This window comes from Salmo salar, chromosome 13 (assembly GCF_965601325.2).
Source record: "Salmo salar chromosome 13, fSalSal1, whole genome shotgun sequence".
NCBI lineage: Eukaryota > Metazoa > Chordata > Actinopteri > Salmoniformes > Salmonidae > Salmo > Salmo salar.
This window is the reverse complement of record NC_138303.1, coordinates 24,517,285-24,533,332: the sequence shown is the minus strand read 5'-3', so window position 1 is coordinate 24,533,332 and position 16,048 is coordinate 24,517,285. Positions and strand designations below refer to the sequence as shown.

Sequence of the window (16,048 nt, the reverse complement as noted above, 5' to 3'; positions counted from 1 at the left end):
AGGGAGTTTTGCCCAAAAAATAGAATCCGTCCTAAATAGTAGCCTACATTTGATGTCAGCCACCACCGAGTTAGGATGAGTGGTTTGCCGTTAATAAAATAACAAATTATTGAAAAGACTGTATTTTCAACCTGGACTCAGGGGTAGATGTAACATAGTAAACAAAAATCTGATATGATATGTTACGTTTGGTATGGAATGTATTAATTTGTGGATATCCATCATCCATTTTGTGTTATATGTTACGAATTGAAATTTGTATGATATATTACAAATTTGCAATACGTAGGATATGTTATGAATTCCAATTTGTTGTGGCTAACATTACCTAGGTGGCAATGTTAGCTAGGCTAGGGGTTAGGATTAAGGTTAGGGTTAGGAGTTATATTAAAAGCCAGGGGAAAGGTTAGCTAACACATGCTAAGTAGTTGCAAAGTAGCTAAAAAGTAGTAAGTAGCTGCAAAGTTGATAATTAGCTAAAATGCTAAAGTTGTCCATGATGAGTTTCAAACACACAACCTTTAGGTTGCTAGACATTTGCGTTATATAGACTTTTTCATTATATGCCCACCCATCCACCCTTCACATACCAAACATAACATACTCATTTAAGTGTTCCGGATTTTTGTTTACTATGTTACCTCTAGTCCATGAGACAAGCCTGGTATTTTTGAGGGATTCAAGACTCAATATTATACTTACGTGGGTGCCATTAAAAACAGCCTAAAGGAGAATTTCATTGTCACGAACACCATTAAATAATTGGAATACTGCAAAAGCAGCTTGTCATATGACAAGTAGATACTTATTCTGCGCTCCGATTGTTAACAATCCCTTCTTTCATCCTTCATGTACAGACAGTGGTTTTAAGAATTGGTACAAAGCTAGAATTACTACATTGAATGATTTGTTTTATGATGGTTCCCTTAATCTTTCCTGCAATTGCAACAATAATATAGTTTACCAGACTCAATTTTCCTGTTTTCTTCAGCTTCAAAGTTTTATCAATTCAATTTCCTTTTATAGGGAGGAATCTGGCTTTAATAAGCTGGAAAAACTCATACTCCATGCTAGCTCCTGAAAAGACGAAAATAAGATACATATGAACTCTGCAAAAAAATAAACGTCCTCTCACTGTCAACTGCGTTAATTTTCAGCAAACTTAACATGTGTAAATATTTGTATGAACATAACAAGATTGAACAACTGAGACATAATCTGAACAAGTTCCACAGACATGTGACTAACAGAAATGGGATAATGTGTCGCTGAACAAAGGGGTGGTCAAAATCAAAATTAATGGTCAGTATCTGGTGTGGCCACATTAGGTACTGCCTGCAGTGCATCTCCTCATGGACTGCACCAGATTTGCCAGTTCTTGCTGTGAGATGTTACCCCACTCTTCCATGAAGGCACCTGCAAGTTCCCGGACATTTCTGGGGGGAATGGCCCTAGCCCTCACCCTCCGATCCAACAGGTCCCAGACATGCTCAATGGGATTGAGATCCGGGCTCATCGCTGGCCATGGCAGAACACTGACATTCCTGTCTTGCAGGAAATCACGCACAGAATGAGCAGTATGGCTGGTGGCATTGTCATGCTGGAGGGTCATGTCAGGATGAGCCTGCAGGAAGGATACCACATGAGGGAGGAGGATGTCTTCCCTGTAACACACAGCATTGAGATTGCATGCAATGACAACAAGCTCAGTCCGATGATGCTGTGACACACCGCCCCAGACCGTGACGGACCCTCCACCTCCAAATCGATCCCTCTCCAGAGTACAGGCCTCGGTGTAACGCTCATTCCTTCAACGATAAACGCGAATCCGACCATCCCCCTCGGTGAGACAAAACCGCGACTCGTCAGTGAAGAGCACTTTTTTCCAGTCCTGTCTGGTCCAGCGACGGTGGGTTTGTGCCCATAGGCGGCGTTGTTGCCGGTGATGTCTGGTGAGGACCTGCCTTACAACGGGCCTACAAGCCCTCAGTCCAGCCTCTCTCAGCCTATTGCGGACAGTCTGAGCACTGATGGAGGGATTGTGCATTCCTGGTGTAACTCGGGCAGTTGTTGTTGCCATCCTGTACCTGTCCCGCAGGTGTGCTGTTCGGCTGTACCAATCCTGTGCAAGTATTGTTACACGTGGTCTGTCACTGCGAGGACGATCAGCTGTCCGTCCTGTCTCCCTGTAGCGCTGTCTTAGGCGTCTCACAGTACGGACATTGCAATTTATTGGCCTGGCCACATCTTCAGTCCTCATGCCTCCTTGCAGCATGCAAGCATGGGACACAGTGTTTAAACCCTTTACAATGAAGATCTGTGAAGTTATTTGGATTTTTGTGAATTATCTTTGAAAGACAGGGTCCTGAAAAAGGGACGTTTCTTTTTTTGCTGAGTTTACTATAGGCAAGGTCAACACTGATAGTAGCAAACATGCACGGCAGCAAGACTTTAGGGTGACCATCGATATTTGTAAATGGGAAGCGATTCTTACCAACGCAAAGAAAATATTTTGTTCCTATAAAACTCACGAGCTACAGTTTACTTGTCAGAAGTAAATATGACCCTGCTTGTTCTGGGGAATGTTCCAAATGGAAGCAGCACAAAGGTACTTATGTACATCTTATCTGGTACTGTCCCATTGTTAAAGATTTCTGGAAAGGGGAGGAAAGGGACATCTCAAATAATTTGGGCATCTCCAGTTGGTTTACAGCCTCTCCAATGTGTTCTGGGTCTTTACTGGACTAACGCGACACTGAAGTGTCATACAAAAATCTTAGCTCTAATGTGGTATGCCGCTAGATTAACAATTCTTCAATCATGGTTAGATTACATAAAACCCCAAAATTCCTGGTGGCTGAGAAACCTGTTGTGGTTGTTTCATCTGGAAAGACTGATTAATTTTCTCCAGGGGAAACCTGACAAGTGTTTGCATATCTGGAGCCGTGTAGTTCCGTCTATAGGAGATAAGTGTGCAAATTTACTGTTGAAGGAGATAACTCACCAAGCATTTGGATGTTGCTCTTTGTACCTATTGGAATTCATTAATTATAATAATTAGTTTGGGAGGGGAATAGAGAGGGCGTTGGGAAAGGGATATACATTTTTATCATGGAAGAACAATTGTCAAAGAGTTATGTAGAATGCAGTGACATTTTATTTAATCACCTATTCTATCTTGTTTTATTCTTGAAAGAAATGGACATCGCTTTATATACACTGAACAAAAACATAAACGCAACATGTAAAGTGTTGGTCCCGTGTTTCATTAGCTAAAATGAAAGATTCTGTCACGTTCGCTATCTTCAAACTCCCTGTCGTAAATCAACCAAGGCGCAGTGTGCCTGTAATTCCACATCGTTTATTGAAGTGAACAAAACAAAACAATAAACAGGTAAACAGAAAATAAACGTGACGCAAATGTGGCACACACAAAACACACACAGAAATAATAATTACCCACAAACACAGGTGGGGAAAAGGCTGCCTAAGTATGATTCCCAATCAGAGACAACGATAGACAGCTGCCTCTGATTGGGAAGCATACCCGGCCAAAACAAAGAAATACGAAAACTAGATTGCCAACCCCACATCACACCCTGACCTAACCAAATAAAAACGCCTCTCTAAGGTCAGGGCGTGACAGATCCCAGAAATATTCCATACTCACAAAAGGCTTATATCTCTCAAATTTTGTGCACACATTTGTTTACATCCCTGTAAGTAAGCATTTCTCCTTTTCCAAAAAATCCCTCCACCTGACAGGTGTGGCTTATCAATACGCTGATTAAACAGCATGATCATTACACTGGTGCACCTTGTGCTGAGGACAATAAAAGGCCACTCTAAAATGTGCAGTTTTGCCACACAACACAATGCCACAGAAGTGTGGAATTGGCATACTGACTGCTGAAATGCCAACTAGAGCTGTTGCCAGACAATTTTATGATCATTTCTCTACCATAAGCCACCTCTGTCGTTTTAGAGAACTTGGCAGTACGTCCATCCGGCCTCACCACGTGTATAGCGGTGTGTGGGAAAGCAGTTTGCTGATGTCAACGTTGTAAACAGAGTGACCCATGATGGAGTTGGGGTTATGGTATGGGCAGGCAGGCATAAGCTACAGACAACTAACACAATTGCATTTTATCAATGGCAATTTGAATGCACAGAGATACCTTGATGAGATCCTGAGGCCCATTGTCATACCATTCATCCGCCACCATCAACACATGTTTCGGCATTATAATGCACAGCCCCATTTCGCAAGGATCTGTACACAATTCTTGGAAGCTGAAAATGTCCCAGTTCTTCCATGGCATGCATACCAGACATGTCACCCATTGAACATGTTTGGGATGCTCTGGATCGACGTGTATGACGGCATGTTCCAGTTCCCACCAATATCCAGAAACTTCGCACAGCCATTGAAGAGGAGTGAGACAACATTCCACAGGCCACAATCAACAGCCTGATCAACTCTATGTGAAGGAGATGTGTCACACTGCATGTGGCAAATGATGGCCACACCAAATGATGGCCACACCACACATTGGTTTTCTGATCCACGCCCCTACCTTATTTTTTAAGGTATCTTTGACCACCATATGCATATCTGTATTCCCAGTCATGTTAAATCAATAGATTAGGGACTAATGAATTTATTTCAATTGACTGATTTCCTTATATGAACTGTAACTCAGTAAAATCATTGAAATTGTTGCATGTTGCATTTACATTTTTGTTCAGTTTATATATATATATATACTCATGTTATAGATATATTCATGTTATTATTTAACATTTTCCATATAGACAAAACCAACAATAACATACAGTTGAAGTCGGAAGTTTACATACACCTCAGCCAAATACATTTAAACTCAGTTTTTCACAATTCCTGACATTTAATCCAAGTAAAAATTCCCTGTCTTAGGTCAGTTAGGATCACCACTTTATTTTAAGAATGTGAAACGTCAGAATAATAGTAGAGAGAATGATTTATTTTAGCTTTTATTTCTTTCATCACATTCCCAGTGTGTCAGAAGTTTACATACGCTCAATTGGTATTTAGTAGCGTTGCCTTTAAATTGTTCAACTTGGGTCAAACGTTTCGGGTAGCCTTCCACAAGCTTCCCACAATAAGTTGGGTGAATTTTGGCCCATTCCTCCTGACAGAGCTGGTGTAAGTGAGTCAGGTTTTTAGGCCTCCTTGCTCGCACACACTTTTTCAGTTCTGCCCACAGATTTTCTATGGGATTGAGGTCAGGGCTTTGTGATGGCCACTCCAATACCTTGACTTTGTTGACCGTTTTGCCACAACTTTGGAAGTATGCTTGGGGTCATTGTCCATTTGGAAGACCCATTTGCGACCAAGCTTTAACTTCCTGACTGGTTTCTTGAGATGTTGCTTCAGAATATCTACATGATTTTCCCACCTCATGATGCCATCTATTTTGTGAAGTGCACCAGTCCCTCCTGCAGCAAAGCACCCCCACAGCATGATGCTGCCACCCCTGTGCTTCACAGTTGGGATGGTGTTCTTCGGCTTGCAAGAATCCCCCTTTTTCCTACAAACATAATGATGGTCATTATGGCCAAACAGTTCTATTTTTGTTTCATCAGACCGGAGGACATTTCTCCAAAAAGTACGATCTCTGTCCCTATGTGCAGTTGCAAACCTTAGTCTGGCTTTTTTATGGCAGTTCATCTCTAGGAGACAGAACTCGTCTCATTCCTGAGCGGTATGACAGCTGCGTGGTCCCATGGTGTTTATAGTTGCGTACTATTGTTTGTACAGATGAATGTGGTACATTCAGGCGTTTGGAAATTGCTCCCAAGGATGAACCAGACTTGTGGAGGTCTACAATTCTTTTGAGGTCTTGGCTGATTTCTTTTGATTTTCCCATGATATCAAGCAAAGAGGCACTGAGTTTGAAGGTAGGCCTTGGAATACATTCACAGGTACACCTCAAATTGACACAAATTATGTCAATTAGCCAATCAGAAGCTTCTAAAGCCATGACATGATTTTCTGGAATTTTCCAATCTGTTTAAAGGCACAGTCAACTTAGTGTATGCAAACGTCTGACCCACTGGAATTGTGATACAGTGAATTATAAGTGAAATAATCTGTCTGTAAACAATTCTTGGAAAAATCCCTTTGTCATGCACAAAGTAGATTGCCAAAACTATAGTTTGTAAACAAGAAATTTGTGGAATGTTTGAAAAACGAGTTTTAATGACACCAACCTAAATGTATGTAAACTTCTGACTTCAACTGTACACTACCGTTCAAAAGTTTGGGGTCACTGAGAAATGTCCTTGTTTTTGAAAGTAAAGCTCATTTTTTGCCCATTAAAATAATATCAAACTGATCAGAAATACAGTGTAAAAATGTTTTATGTTGTAAGTAACTATTGTAGCTGGAAACGGCAGATGTTTTTATGGAATATCTACATAAGTGTACAGAGGCCCATAATCAGCAACCATCACTCATGTGTTCCAATGGCACGTTGTGTTAGCTAATCCATGGCTAATTGATCATTAGAAAACCCTTTTGCAATTATGTTAGCACAGCTGAGAACTGTTGTTCTGATTAAAGAAGCAATAAAACTGGCCTTCTTTAGACTAGTTGAGTATCTGGAGCATCAGCATTTGTGGGTTCGATTACAGGCTCAAAATGGCCAGAAACAAAGACTTTCTTCTGACACTCGTCAGTCTATTCTTGTTTGGATAAATGAAGGCTATTCCATGCCAGAAATTGCCAAGAAACTGAAGATCTCGTACAACGCTGTGTACTACTCCTTTCACAGAACAGCGCAAACTGGCGCTAACCAGAATAGAAAGATGAGTGGGAGGCCCCGGTGCACAACTGAGCAAGAGGACAAGTACATTAGAGTGTCTAGTTTGAGAAACAGACGCCTCACAAGTCCTCAACTGGCAGCTTCATTAAATAGTACCCACAAAACACCAGCCTCATCATCAACAGTGAAGTGGCGACTCCGGGATACTGGCCTTCTTGGCAGAGTTGCAAAGAAAAAGCCAATTCTCAGACTGGCCAATAAAAATAAAAGATTAGGAAAGAACACAGACACTGGACAGAGGAACTAGAAGGCCAGCATCCTGGAGTCGCCACTTCATCTGTTGACGTTGAGACAGGCTGCCCAGAAGTTACTCCAGCTTCGGCAGGACACCCTCAGTGTGGCAGACTATGCGGTGGAGTTCCGCACGCTAGCAGCGGAGGGCACCTGGAACCCGGAAGCACTGTTCGACACGTTCCTGCATGGATTATCGGAGGAGGTAAAGGATGAGCTGGCAGCCCGAGAACTACCGACGCATCTCAACTCAGTCATTGCTTTAACCATCCGGATCGATGGTCGGCTATGGGAATGTAGGAGGGACAAGAGGTCCGATTGTGGTCCCAATCGCTCACTCGGGGATCCCAACTTGCAGCTGATAAACTCCGAAAGTCCCCGGCGTCTACATCCCCGAAAGCATCCGTGCTTACCCGAGTCCCTCCAAGAGCCCCCGGAGACTGCCGATTCACCTCTTCCCGAGCCGATGCAGCTCGGCAGGGCTGGGCTGTCTCCAGCCGAACGCGTACGCAGACTTGAAACCCAGAGTTGTCTGTATTGCAGTACTGCGGTCATTTTGTGTCTACTTGTCCCTTCAAGAGAGCTAGTAATTCATTGGAGTGAGTACACTGGTGGGTCTGAAAGATAATTGTTATTCTCCCCTTACTCGCCCCCTCTCTATGCCAACCTGCTCTGGGGCGACCAGTCCAAGTCTCTCCAGGTACTCATCGACTCGGGGGCCGATGTGAGTCTCATGGACATTACCCTGTTGTCCAAGCTGGGCATCCCCACTCAACCCCTCTCCATTCCCATGGGTGTTAGAGTGCTGGACGGGCACTCTATAGGCCGGGTCACCCACCAGACCACCCTTGTCAGCCTACGAGTGTCGGGGAACCACAGGGAGGCTATCCAATTCCTGCAGGTTGAGTTTCCGCAGGTCCCTGTGGTATTGGGATTCTCTTGGCTCCAGTGACATAATCCCTCCATTGACTGGGCTACTGGTGCCATTGTGGGCTGTTGCCTGTCCTGCCACACTCATTGCCTGAAGTCAGCTCTGCCTGCCCCGGGATGTCTTCCTGGGGGCTTGGAAATTGCCCCGGACCTCTCCGTTAGCTCCACAGAGTACCAGGACCTCCGAGAGGGGTTCAGTAAGGCCCGGGCCACTTCACTTCTGCAGCACCAACCGGTATCCAAGAAGGTCAAGTCTGAGGCACTGGCACGTCGCTACACCCCCGGAAGCCGAGACCTGTCCCCCCCCCCGGTTCAAGATCATTAGCACCTCTGCTGTTCACCCTCCGTATTTTTCCTACCTTTTCTGTGTCTAGAGTCAAAACCATGTCTGACTGCCCGTTGTCTTCTGTTTCTAGGCCCAACCCTCCCCCCGTGTCATCGAGGGCCAGCCAGCGTACACGGTGAGACGCCTCCTGAGGGTTCGACCATGGGGCAGGGGTTTCATTTTCATTTCACACAGGAAGCGGCGCAGGTCCTAATCCAGGCACTTGTCATCTCCCGTCTGGATTACTGCAACTCGCTGTTGGCTGGGCTCCCTGCCTGTGCCATTAAACCCCTACAACTCATCCAGAACGCCGCAGCCCGTCTGGTGTTCAACCTTCCCAAGTTCTCTCACGTCACCCCGCTCCTCCGCTCTCTCCACTGGCTTCCAGTTGAAGCTCGCATCCGCTACAAGACCATGGTGATTGCCTACAGAGCTGTGAAGGGAACGGCACCTCCATACCTTCAGGCTCTGATCAGGCCCTACACCCAAACAAGGGCACTGCGTTCATCCACCACTGGCCTGCTGGCCCCCCTACCTCTGAGGAAGCACAGTTCCCGCTCAGCCCAGTCAAAACTGTTCGCTGCTCTGGCACCCCAATGGTGGAACAAGCTCCCTCACGACGCCAGGACAGCGGAGTCAATCACCACCTTCCGGAGACACCTGAAACCCCACCTCTTTAAGGAATACCTAGGATAGGATAAAGTAATCCTTCTAACCCCCCCCCCCCCTTAAAAGATTTAGATGCACTATTGTAAAGTGGTTGTTCCACTGGATATCATAAGGTGAATGCACCATTTTGTAAGTCGCTCTGGATAAGAGCGTCTGCTAAATGACTTAAATGTAATGTAATGTAAATGTTTCCAGTAGCTGGTTGACTGGGATGGTTATGGCCCGGAGGAGAGGTGCTGGGTTCCCGCTAAAGACATCTTGGACCCGGCCCTTTCGCCAACCTCCCCCTGCCGGCACCCCAGTCAACCAGGTATCCGCTTCAGATTCTTCAAAGTAGCCACCCTTTGCCTTGATGACAGCATTGCACACTCTTGGCATTCTCTCAACCAGCTTCACCTGGAATGTTTGTCCAACAGTCTTGAAGGAGTTCCCACATATGCTGAGCACTTGTTGGCTACTTTTCCTTCACTCTGCGGTCCAACTCATCCCAAACCATCTCAGTTGGGTTGAGTTCGGGTGATTGTGGAGGCCAGGTCATCTGATGCAGCACTCCATCACTCTCCTTCTTGGTCAAATAGCCCTTACACAGCCTGGAGGTGTGTTGGGTCATTGTTCTGTTGAAAAACTAATTATATCCCCACTAAGCGCAAACCAGATGAGATGGCGTATCGCTGCAGAATGCTGTGGTAGCCATGATGGTTAAGTGTGCCAAGAAATCTAAATAAATCACTGACAGTGTCACCAAAGAACCATCACACCCCCTCCTCCATGCTTCACGGTGGGAACCACACATGCGGAGATCATCCGTTCACATACTCTGCGTCTCACAAAAAAATCTGTTGTAACCAAAAATCTCAAATTTGGACTCATCAGACAAAAGGACAAATTTCCACCAGTCTAATGTCCATTGCTCGTTTTTCTTGGCCCAAGCAAGTCTCTTCTTCTTATTGGTGTCCTTTAGTAGTGGTTTCTTTGTAGCAATTCGACCATGAAGGCCTGATTCACGCAGTCTCCTCTGAACAGTTGATGTTGAGATGTGTCTGTTACTTGAACTCTGTGAAGCATTTACTTGAGCTGCAATTTCTGAGGCTGGTAACTCTAATGAACTTATCCTCTGCAGCAGAGGTAACTCTGAGTCTTCCTTTCCTGTGGTCGCCCTCATGAGAGACAGTTTCATCATAGTGCTTGATGGTTTTTGCGACTGCACTTGAAGAAACTTTCAAAGTTCTTCACATTTTCCAGATTGACTGACCTTCATGTCTTAAAGTAGTGATGTACTGTAATTTCTCTTTGCTTATTCGAGCTGTTCTCTCCATAATATGGACTTGGTCTTTTACGAAAAAGGGCTATCTTCTGTATACCACCCCTACCTTGTCACAACACAACTGATTGGCTCAAACGCATTAAGAAGGAAAGAAATTCCACAAATTAGCTTTTAACAAGGCACACCTGTTAATTGAAATGCATCCAGGTGACTACCTCATGAAGCTGGTTGAGAGAATGCCAAGAGTGTGCAACGCTGTCATCAAGGCAAAGGGTGGCTACTTTGAAGAATCTGAAATATAAAATATATTTTGATTTGTTTAACACTTTTTTGGTTACTACATTATTCCATATGTGTAATTTCATAGTTTTGACGTTTTCAATATTATTCTACAATGTAGAAAATAGTAAAAATAAATTAAAACCTTTGACTGAGTAGTCGTGTCCAAACTTTTGACTGGTACTGTACAGTGTGTGCTATTGTTGGTTTTGTCTGTATGGAAAATGGTGTTGGTTTTGTTTGTTATTGTTGGTTTGGTCTGTATGGAAAATGTTAAATAAATGAGTTACATTGGTAGGTAGGCTACCGTGTAATAACAGTGTAGGTACACATTATTTTATAGTAGCTTAGACATTTAACTATTCGGGTATCATTTATCAGTCAGTGACGCCACTCTTTAATAGTCCTTCATGCATTAGGCTACAGAGCACGGCCGGTTGTGGTGTCAACATGGGAAGAGCGTCAAAGTAGGGAGAGCAGGAAGTTAGCTAAGAGGTAGTCATCGGTCGAAAAGGGGGAAGCCTCAAGCCTTATCTCCGTTTTCTTCCATGGCAGGTTAGTGAATTTGAATACATCTTTTGGGGATTTTGCTTTGCTTATGTGTGAATCATGCGCAGCAGAGGACAATCTGCCACTCACTATCGCCACCATGTCGCGTCGCCGCCACGACCTGTTGGCTGGCTGTTGCTGACCTTCTTAATCTCAATAACAAATCAAGCTAGAGTAGACTATTGGTCGTATTTTACTTGGTTATTTTAGCAACATTTGACCTACACTTATCACAAACACTGTAAATATGATTTACATTTGAGTAGACCTACAATAACATATATTAATATTCTGTATATGCCAATAGCAATTTGATACTTTGTACCAAGGGTTATGCGAGCAATAGTTCAACCAATGTTGCCATGCATGCAACACTGTATCCAACGAGCGTAAATACAGAATGTAAACACTTTCTCTTTTGCAAGGTGCATCTTCACTAACGCAGTGTGCCCCTTGCGTGGCAAGATCAATTCATGTTTCTAAAAAGGGACACTAAACCTCTTAACCCTTAATTCCTCTTGAAGGACTAATGCCTACAACCCTGTTTTACAGAATAGACTGTAGTGTAGACAGCCAACAGTGCTGTTCAGTGCCAAGTATTCAGTTACAATTAGACCTGCCTCTTTAATCTGACCTCAGTTACACTAGTTCAGTTAAAGCATGTAGGGGTGTGCGTTGGTCACTCTATTGCGTTGCAAGAGATCATTTATGTGCTTCTGAAATCAATGCTATACATTGTAAAAATATATATATAATAATCCTTTAATTAAAGTGTGTATTTATTTGTGCCTTATCTCCTGTATTCCCTAGCTCCCTGGTCAGGCTCAGACGGCTACCATGTGCAGCTGCAGAGGGACTCCCAGTTCCTGTGTTCAGACCAGAGGATGCACACTGAGCTGGTGGACAGGCTGGTGCTGCAGCTCAACAGGACCTACCCTCAGATACTGACTGACAAGGAGGCCCAGAGGGTAAGTAGCCTAGTGAGTATGTTAACTCTGAAGGGGTTGAGTACTTCACTACAGGGTGCTGTACTGGCCCAAGGGGAGCCAGGAGAAGAGCTTCCCGTGCTGTACCTGAGTAGGAAGCTGTTGCCCAGGGAAACCAGGTATTCTACAATCGAGAAGGAGTGCCTGGCTATAAAGTGGGTCCTAGATAGCCTCCGTTACTACCTTCTTTGACCTGGCAACAGAGAACAGAGCACTGACCTGGATCCAGACCATGAAGGACTGGAATTCTCGTGTGACCAGGTGGTATCTGGAGCTCCAGCCCTTCAGGTTCTGTGTCCGTTACAAGGCAGGAAAAGAATACATGATGGGGGACTGACTATCAAGGCTCCCGAAGCTGGTCACTTGAGGAGAGGAGAAAGGTAATGGAAAGTAGAAGTGAGTTTTGTCACAGGCACAGCGATGATTGAAAACTGCAGAATGAATCTCCGGGCTGTTCCTGATGGACTCCACTTTGTCCACCTGAGACCGAACTTCACCCTTACCCAGCTGGTAACCCAGGTACTTTGTCTCCTGTTTCGCCCACTCACACTTCAGGAGGTTAAGCGTGAGGCCTGCATCATGGATCTTCCCCAGGACTCTGCTTTACATCACCACCAGGGAACCCTCACCATCTAGGCCTCTACTTATACAGTCACAAATGGTCATGCAATTTGCAATTATTCTGTTTTTGAAATGTGTTGTGTTGTATTTTGTGATTCTAGGGAATAATTGACAATAACATTCAGGATGAAGTACTTATTACAGATCCATGAATGCACTATGGATAATTGGACATAAGGCAGTTTTGTGGACACTTGTGATTGGATGCTTGTCTAATTCTGCTCCAGTTCAGGAACCTGAGTGTGCCCACTACGGTGCGATTGGCTGAGCTGCTGGTGCACCTGCAGGGGAAGGGAGAGGAGGCGTGTCATGAGTTCTACAGGGGGCTTCAGATCCACGCCTACAATGTCTATTTCAACCTGCCTACCAGAGTCAGCCGCAGAAGAGGTAGAGCACTGAGGAGATTTACTGATCTCTTGCTGTCCGTCTGTCTGTATACCGGTTGTTTCTCTCTCTCTCTTTCTCTGTGTGTTTCTATATCTGTCTCTTTCACTGTCAGTTTCCTATTTACAGATGTTTGCCAATTTGTGTCTGTGTGTGATGCTGTGGAGACTGACTAACAGTGTTCTGTGTGTCTCTGTTCTAGAGCCTGCAGACCCAATGGGGACTAACACTGTGGCCCACCGCATGGAGAGATATGTACTTAATGACAGGGGTAAATCTAATATTACACTAGTGCTAACAATAACTAACGACTTGACTGGATACAAGTTGACAGTTCCTTCAGAATGCAAATGTTAGGGAACAACTGTATAGTATGTGTTTTCTTCGAAGTTGAATGAATTTGACCTGTTTGGAATATACTTTTGTGGAGCTGTTGCTTCTTATGAGTAGGATAAGCACATTTTTTAGCTCAGTCAAGCATCCATCCCTGTCACCTCCATAACCTCAGCTAAGCATCATGTGGCCATTTAGACTTTTAGTAACCTCCATTCAGTGTGATCAGCCCCAGTTCTCTGCTTTTATGCGTCAGACCAGCTCACGTGTCACACACACGCCCGCAAAACAACCTCGATCCTAATTCCTTTGAAGACTTTGTTATGCTTACAGTAGGTCAATGAACAGTTCTAATGAACCAGTAACTACCAATCACACGGTTGAGAGATATATTTTCTCTAGAGGAAGCCATGGGTATAACATCACTCAGTATGATGATGCCTGCCTGTCTCTGTTTGTCTGTCTACCATGTTATGAGATTGTCTTACCATTTACACGGTCCAGTTCCCCCTCATCAAGACGATGCATACTATCTTCTCTCTCTCTCTCACTCTGCAGGACCTCTGTTCTTCCTGAGTTGCTTCAGCCTTGCAGTGGGTTTAGCTCTGCTCTATTATTATGGAGGTAAGTCCTTCATTCAGGAAGAAAAGGTTTCTCACTGAATGATTAGAAATACCTTTGAAGTAGATGTTCACTGCACAATGACGTGCACTGATTTGGTAACTATGGAAGGAAAAGAAGGTTGTGTCTTATATGTTTTAATATTTCATGCCCTTGTGTCATTGATGTATTCACTCTCCCTCTCTCCACTTTTATTCCCCAATGCTTTCCTTTTATACTTGACCTATCATGCTCTTGCTGTCATTCACGTTTATTCATTTTTCTCTATTTCTTTCTTCCCGTCTCTCCATTCCTCCTCTCCTCTTTTCCTTTCCCTCTGTCTCTGTCCTACAGAGGGTAATTTGAGTGCTACTGGTCCATTTCTGAGCTTCTCAGTGCTGGGACTGGGCAGTGAGGTTCTCCTAGCCCACGCCAAGGACGGATCCAAAATTCAATAAGGACATATTCAGTGGGAAATGCTAAAGAATGACATTTTGGGAAAATGCTAAAAGAATTATCTTTGCAATGCCAAACATTTACCTGCAGGGGGAACTGAAAGGGTGCTATTTCAAAAATATATTTGTACATACTTGTAAGTAGTATTGTATTTTAACAGTACCCCTGCATTTTTATGTGAAAATTTGACTTATTCATTGAATATGTCTTTGTATAATCAGACATAGTGCCTCCATGCTCTTTGTAAGAGTGTCATATAGGCTTTCTTAAACATCACAGGAAATCAAAATGCCCTGGTTAACTTAATCTGAACCTTTAATTCTGGGCTAACTTGAAAGTCCTAAACATTTAATTTGAAGTTCTACAGCTCAGTTCAAAGGGATGGCCTTTTTACTGAGGGAATGGGTGACTTTTAAACACATCAGGAGTGGAAGGAGACTGTACGTCTGCAGTGTACCCCAGTTTGAAGTGAAAGACTGAAAGCCTAACCAGTCTGTTGTTTGAATGTTGTCACTGTGTTGTCATACTACATTTACATGCTGCAGTTTCTGAGTGTCCTTAGCAACACATCCATTTTCACCGCTCAGTGCCTTCTAACACTGTGATTGACAGTCAACAGCTTATTCACAGTCTCCAAGTCAACCTTACACTACCCCTTGCATGTCTTCACATGTAGTTGCACTGAGAGACTGACAATTACAGCTTGTTTTTATCCCATTGTTAACAGAGAACTGAGGAATATCACCATAATAAACTAACAGAATTCTTATCTTAAATGTTTTCTTTTGATGGGAAGAAATGTGAATGTGCTATAATACTGGAAAGTGTTTGGTTGCGTTTTGATAGTTGCACCAGTTTAAGAGAAAAAAAGTTGAAGCAAAGACCAGGCAAATTCCGTGACCCCACTCTCCGGGGTGTCTCGGGGAGAGTGGGAAATGCAAAAAAAAACACATATCCAATTCACACATGCATATTAATATGTGTGAAATAGGACAAAGAAAGAATAACTATTCTGTTTAAGAAAAATACATTTCATAATTAGGAATGTAGAATGTTCTGGTAAAAAAACAAGAATAGACTACTGCACATACCTGTACACACATGCTAAAACATTGCTAGTGTTAGTAACAGCTGTCCTTTTTAACATTTCATTGCTAGTGTTAGTAACAGCTGTCCTTTTTAACATTTCATTGCTAGTGTTAGTAACAGCTGTCCTTTTTAACATTTCATTGCTAGTGTTAGTAACAGCTGTCCTTTTTAACATTTCATTGCTAGTGTTAGTAACAGCTGTCCTTTTTAACATTTCATTGCTAGTGTTAGTAACAGCTGTCCTTTTTAACATTTCATTGCTAGTGTTAGTAACAGCTGTCCTTTTTAACATTTCATTGCTAGTGTTAGTAACAGCTGTCCTTTTTAACATTTCATTGCTAGTGTTAGTAACAGCTGTCCTTTTTAACATTTCATTGCTAGTGTTAGTAACAGCTGTCCTTTTTAACATTTCATTTTGGTGTAACTTGTTTAAGAGTAAATCAGGGGTGGGAAACAATACAAAACC

The 16,048-nt window shown here is 43.4% G+C and overlaps 1 protein-coding gene across 2 annotated transcripts; it reads left to right on the top strand.

Moving 5' to 3' along the window:
* The first annotated feature begins 10,982 nt into the window (after positions 1–10,982).
* Positions 10,983–15,269, top strand: LOC106566614 (caspase recruitment domain-containing protein 19). 2 transcript variants are annotated; one of them, XM_014134794.2, is made up of 6 exons: positions 10,983–11,119; positions 11,924–12,081; positions 12,948–13,107; positions 13,307–13,375; positions 13,996–14,061; positions 14,392–15,269. In XM_014134794.2, the coding sequence occupies exons 1-6, from the start codon at positions 11,113–11,115 to the stop codon at positions 14,493–14,495; spliced, it is 564 nt and encodes a 187-aa protein (XP_013990269.1). In that variant the 5' UTR covers positions 10,983–11,112; the 3' UTR covers positions 14,496–15,269. The 2 variants fall into 2 exon arrangements, with proteins under 2 accessions (XP_013990269.1, XP_013990270.1); XM_014134795.2 differs by lacking the exon at positions 13,307–13,375.
* Positions 15,270–16,048: the final 779 nt, after the last annotated feature.

What these genes read in the sequence shown, in the direction of transcription:
- LOC106566614 (XM_014134794.2), top strand. An exon ending in CAGAGTCAGCCGCAGAAGAG is followed by an intron (nt 13,108 to 13,306) that starts GTAGAGCACTGA and finishes TCTCTGTTCTAG; the next exon opens with AGCCTGCAGACCCAATGGGG. An exon ending in ATATGTACTTAATGACAGGG is followed by an intron (nt 13,376 to 13,995) that starts GTAAATCTAATA and finishes CTCACTCTGCAG; the next exon opens with GACCTCTGTTCTTCCTGAGT.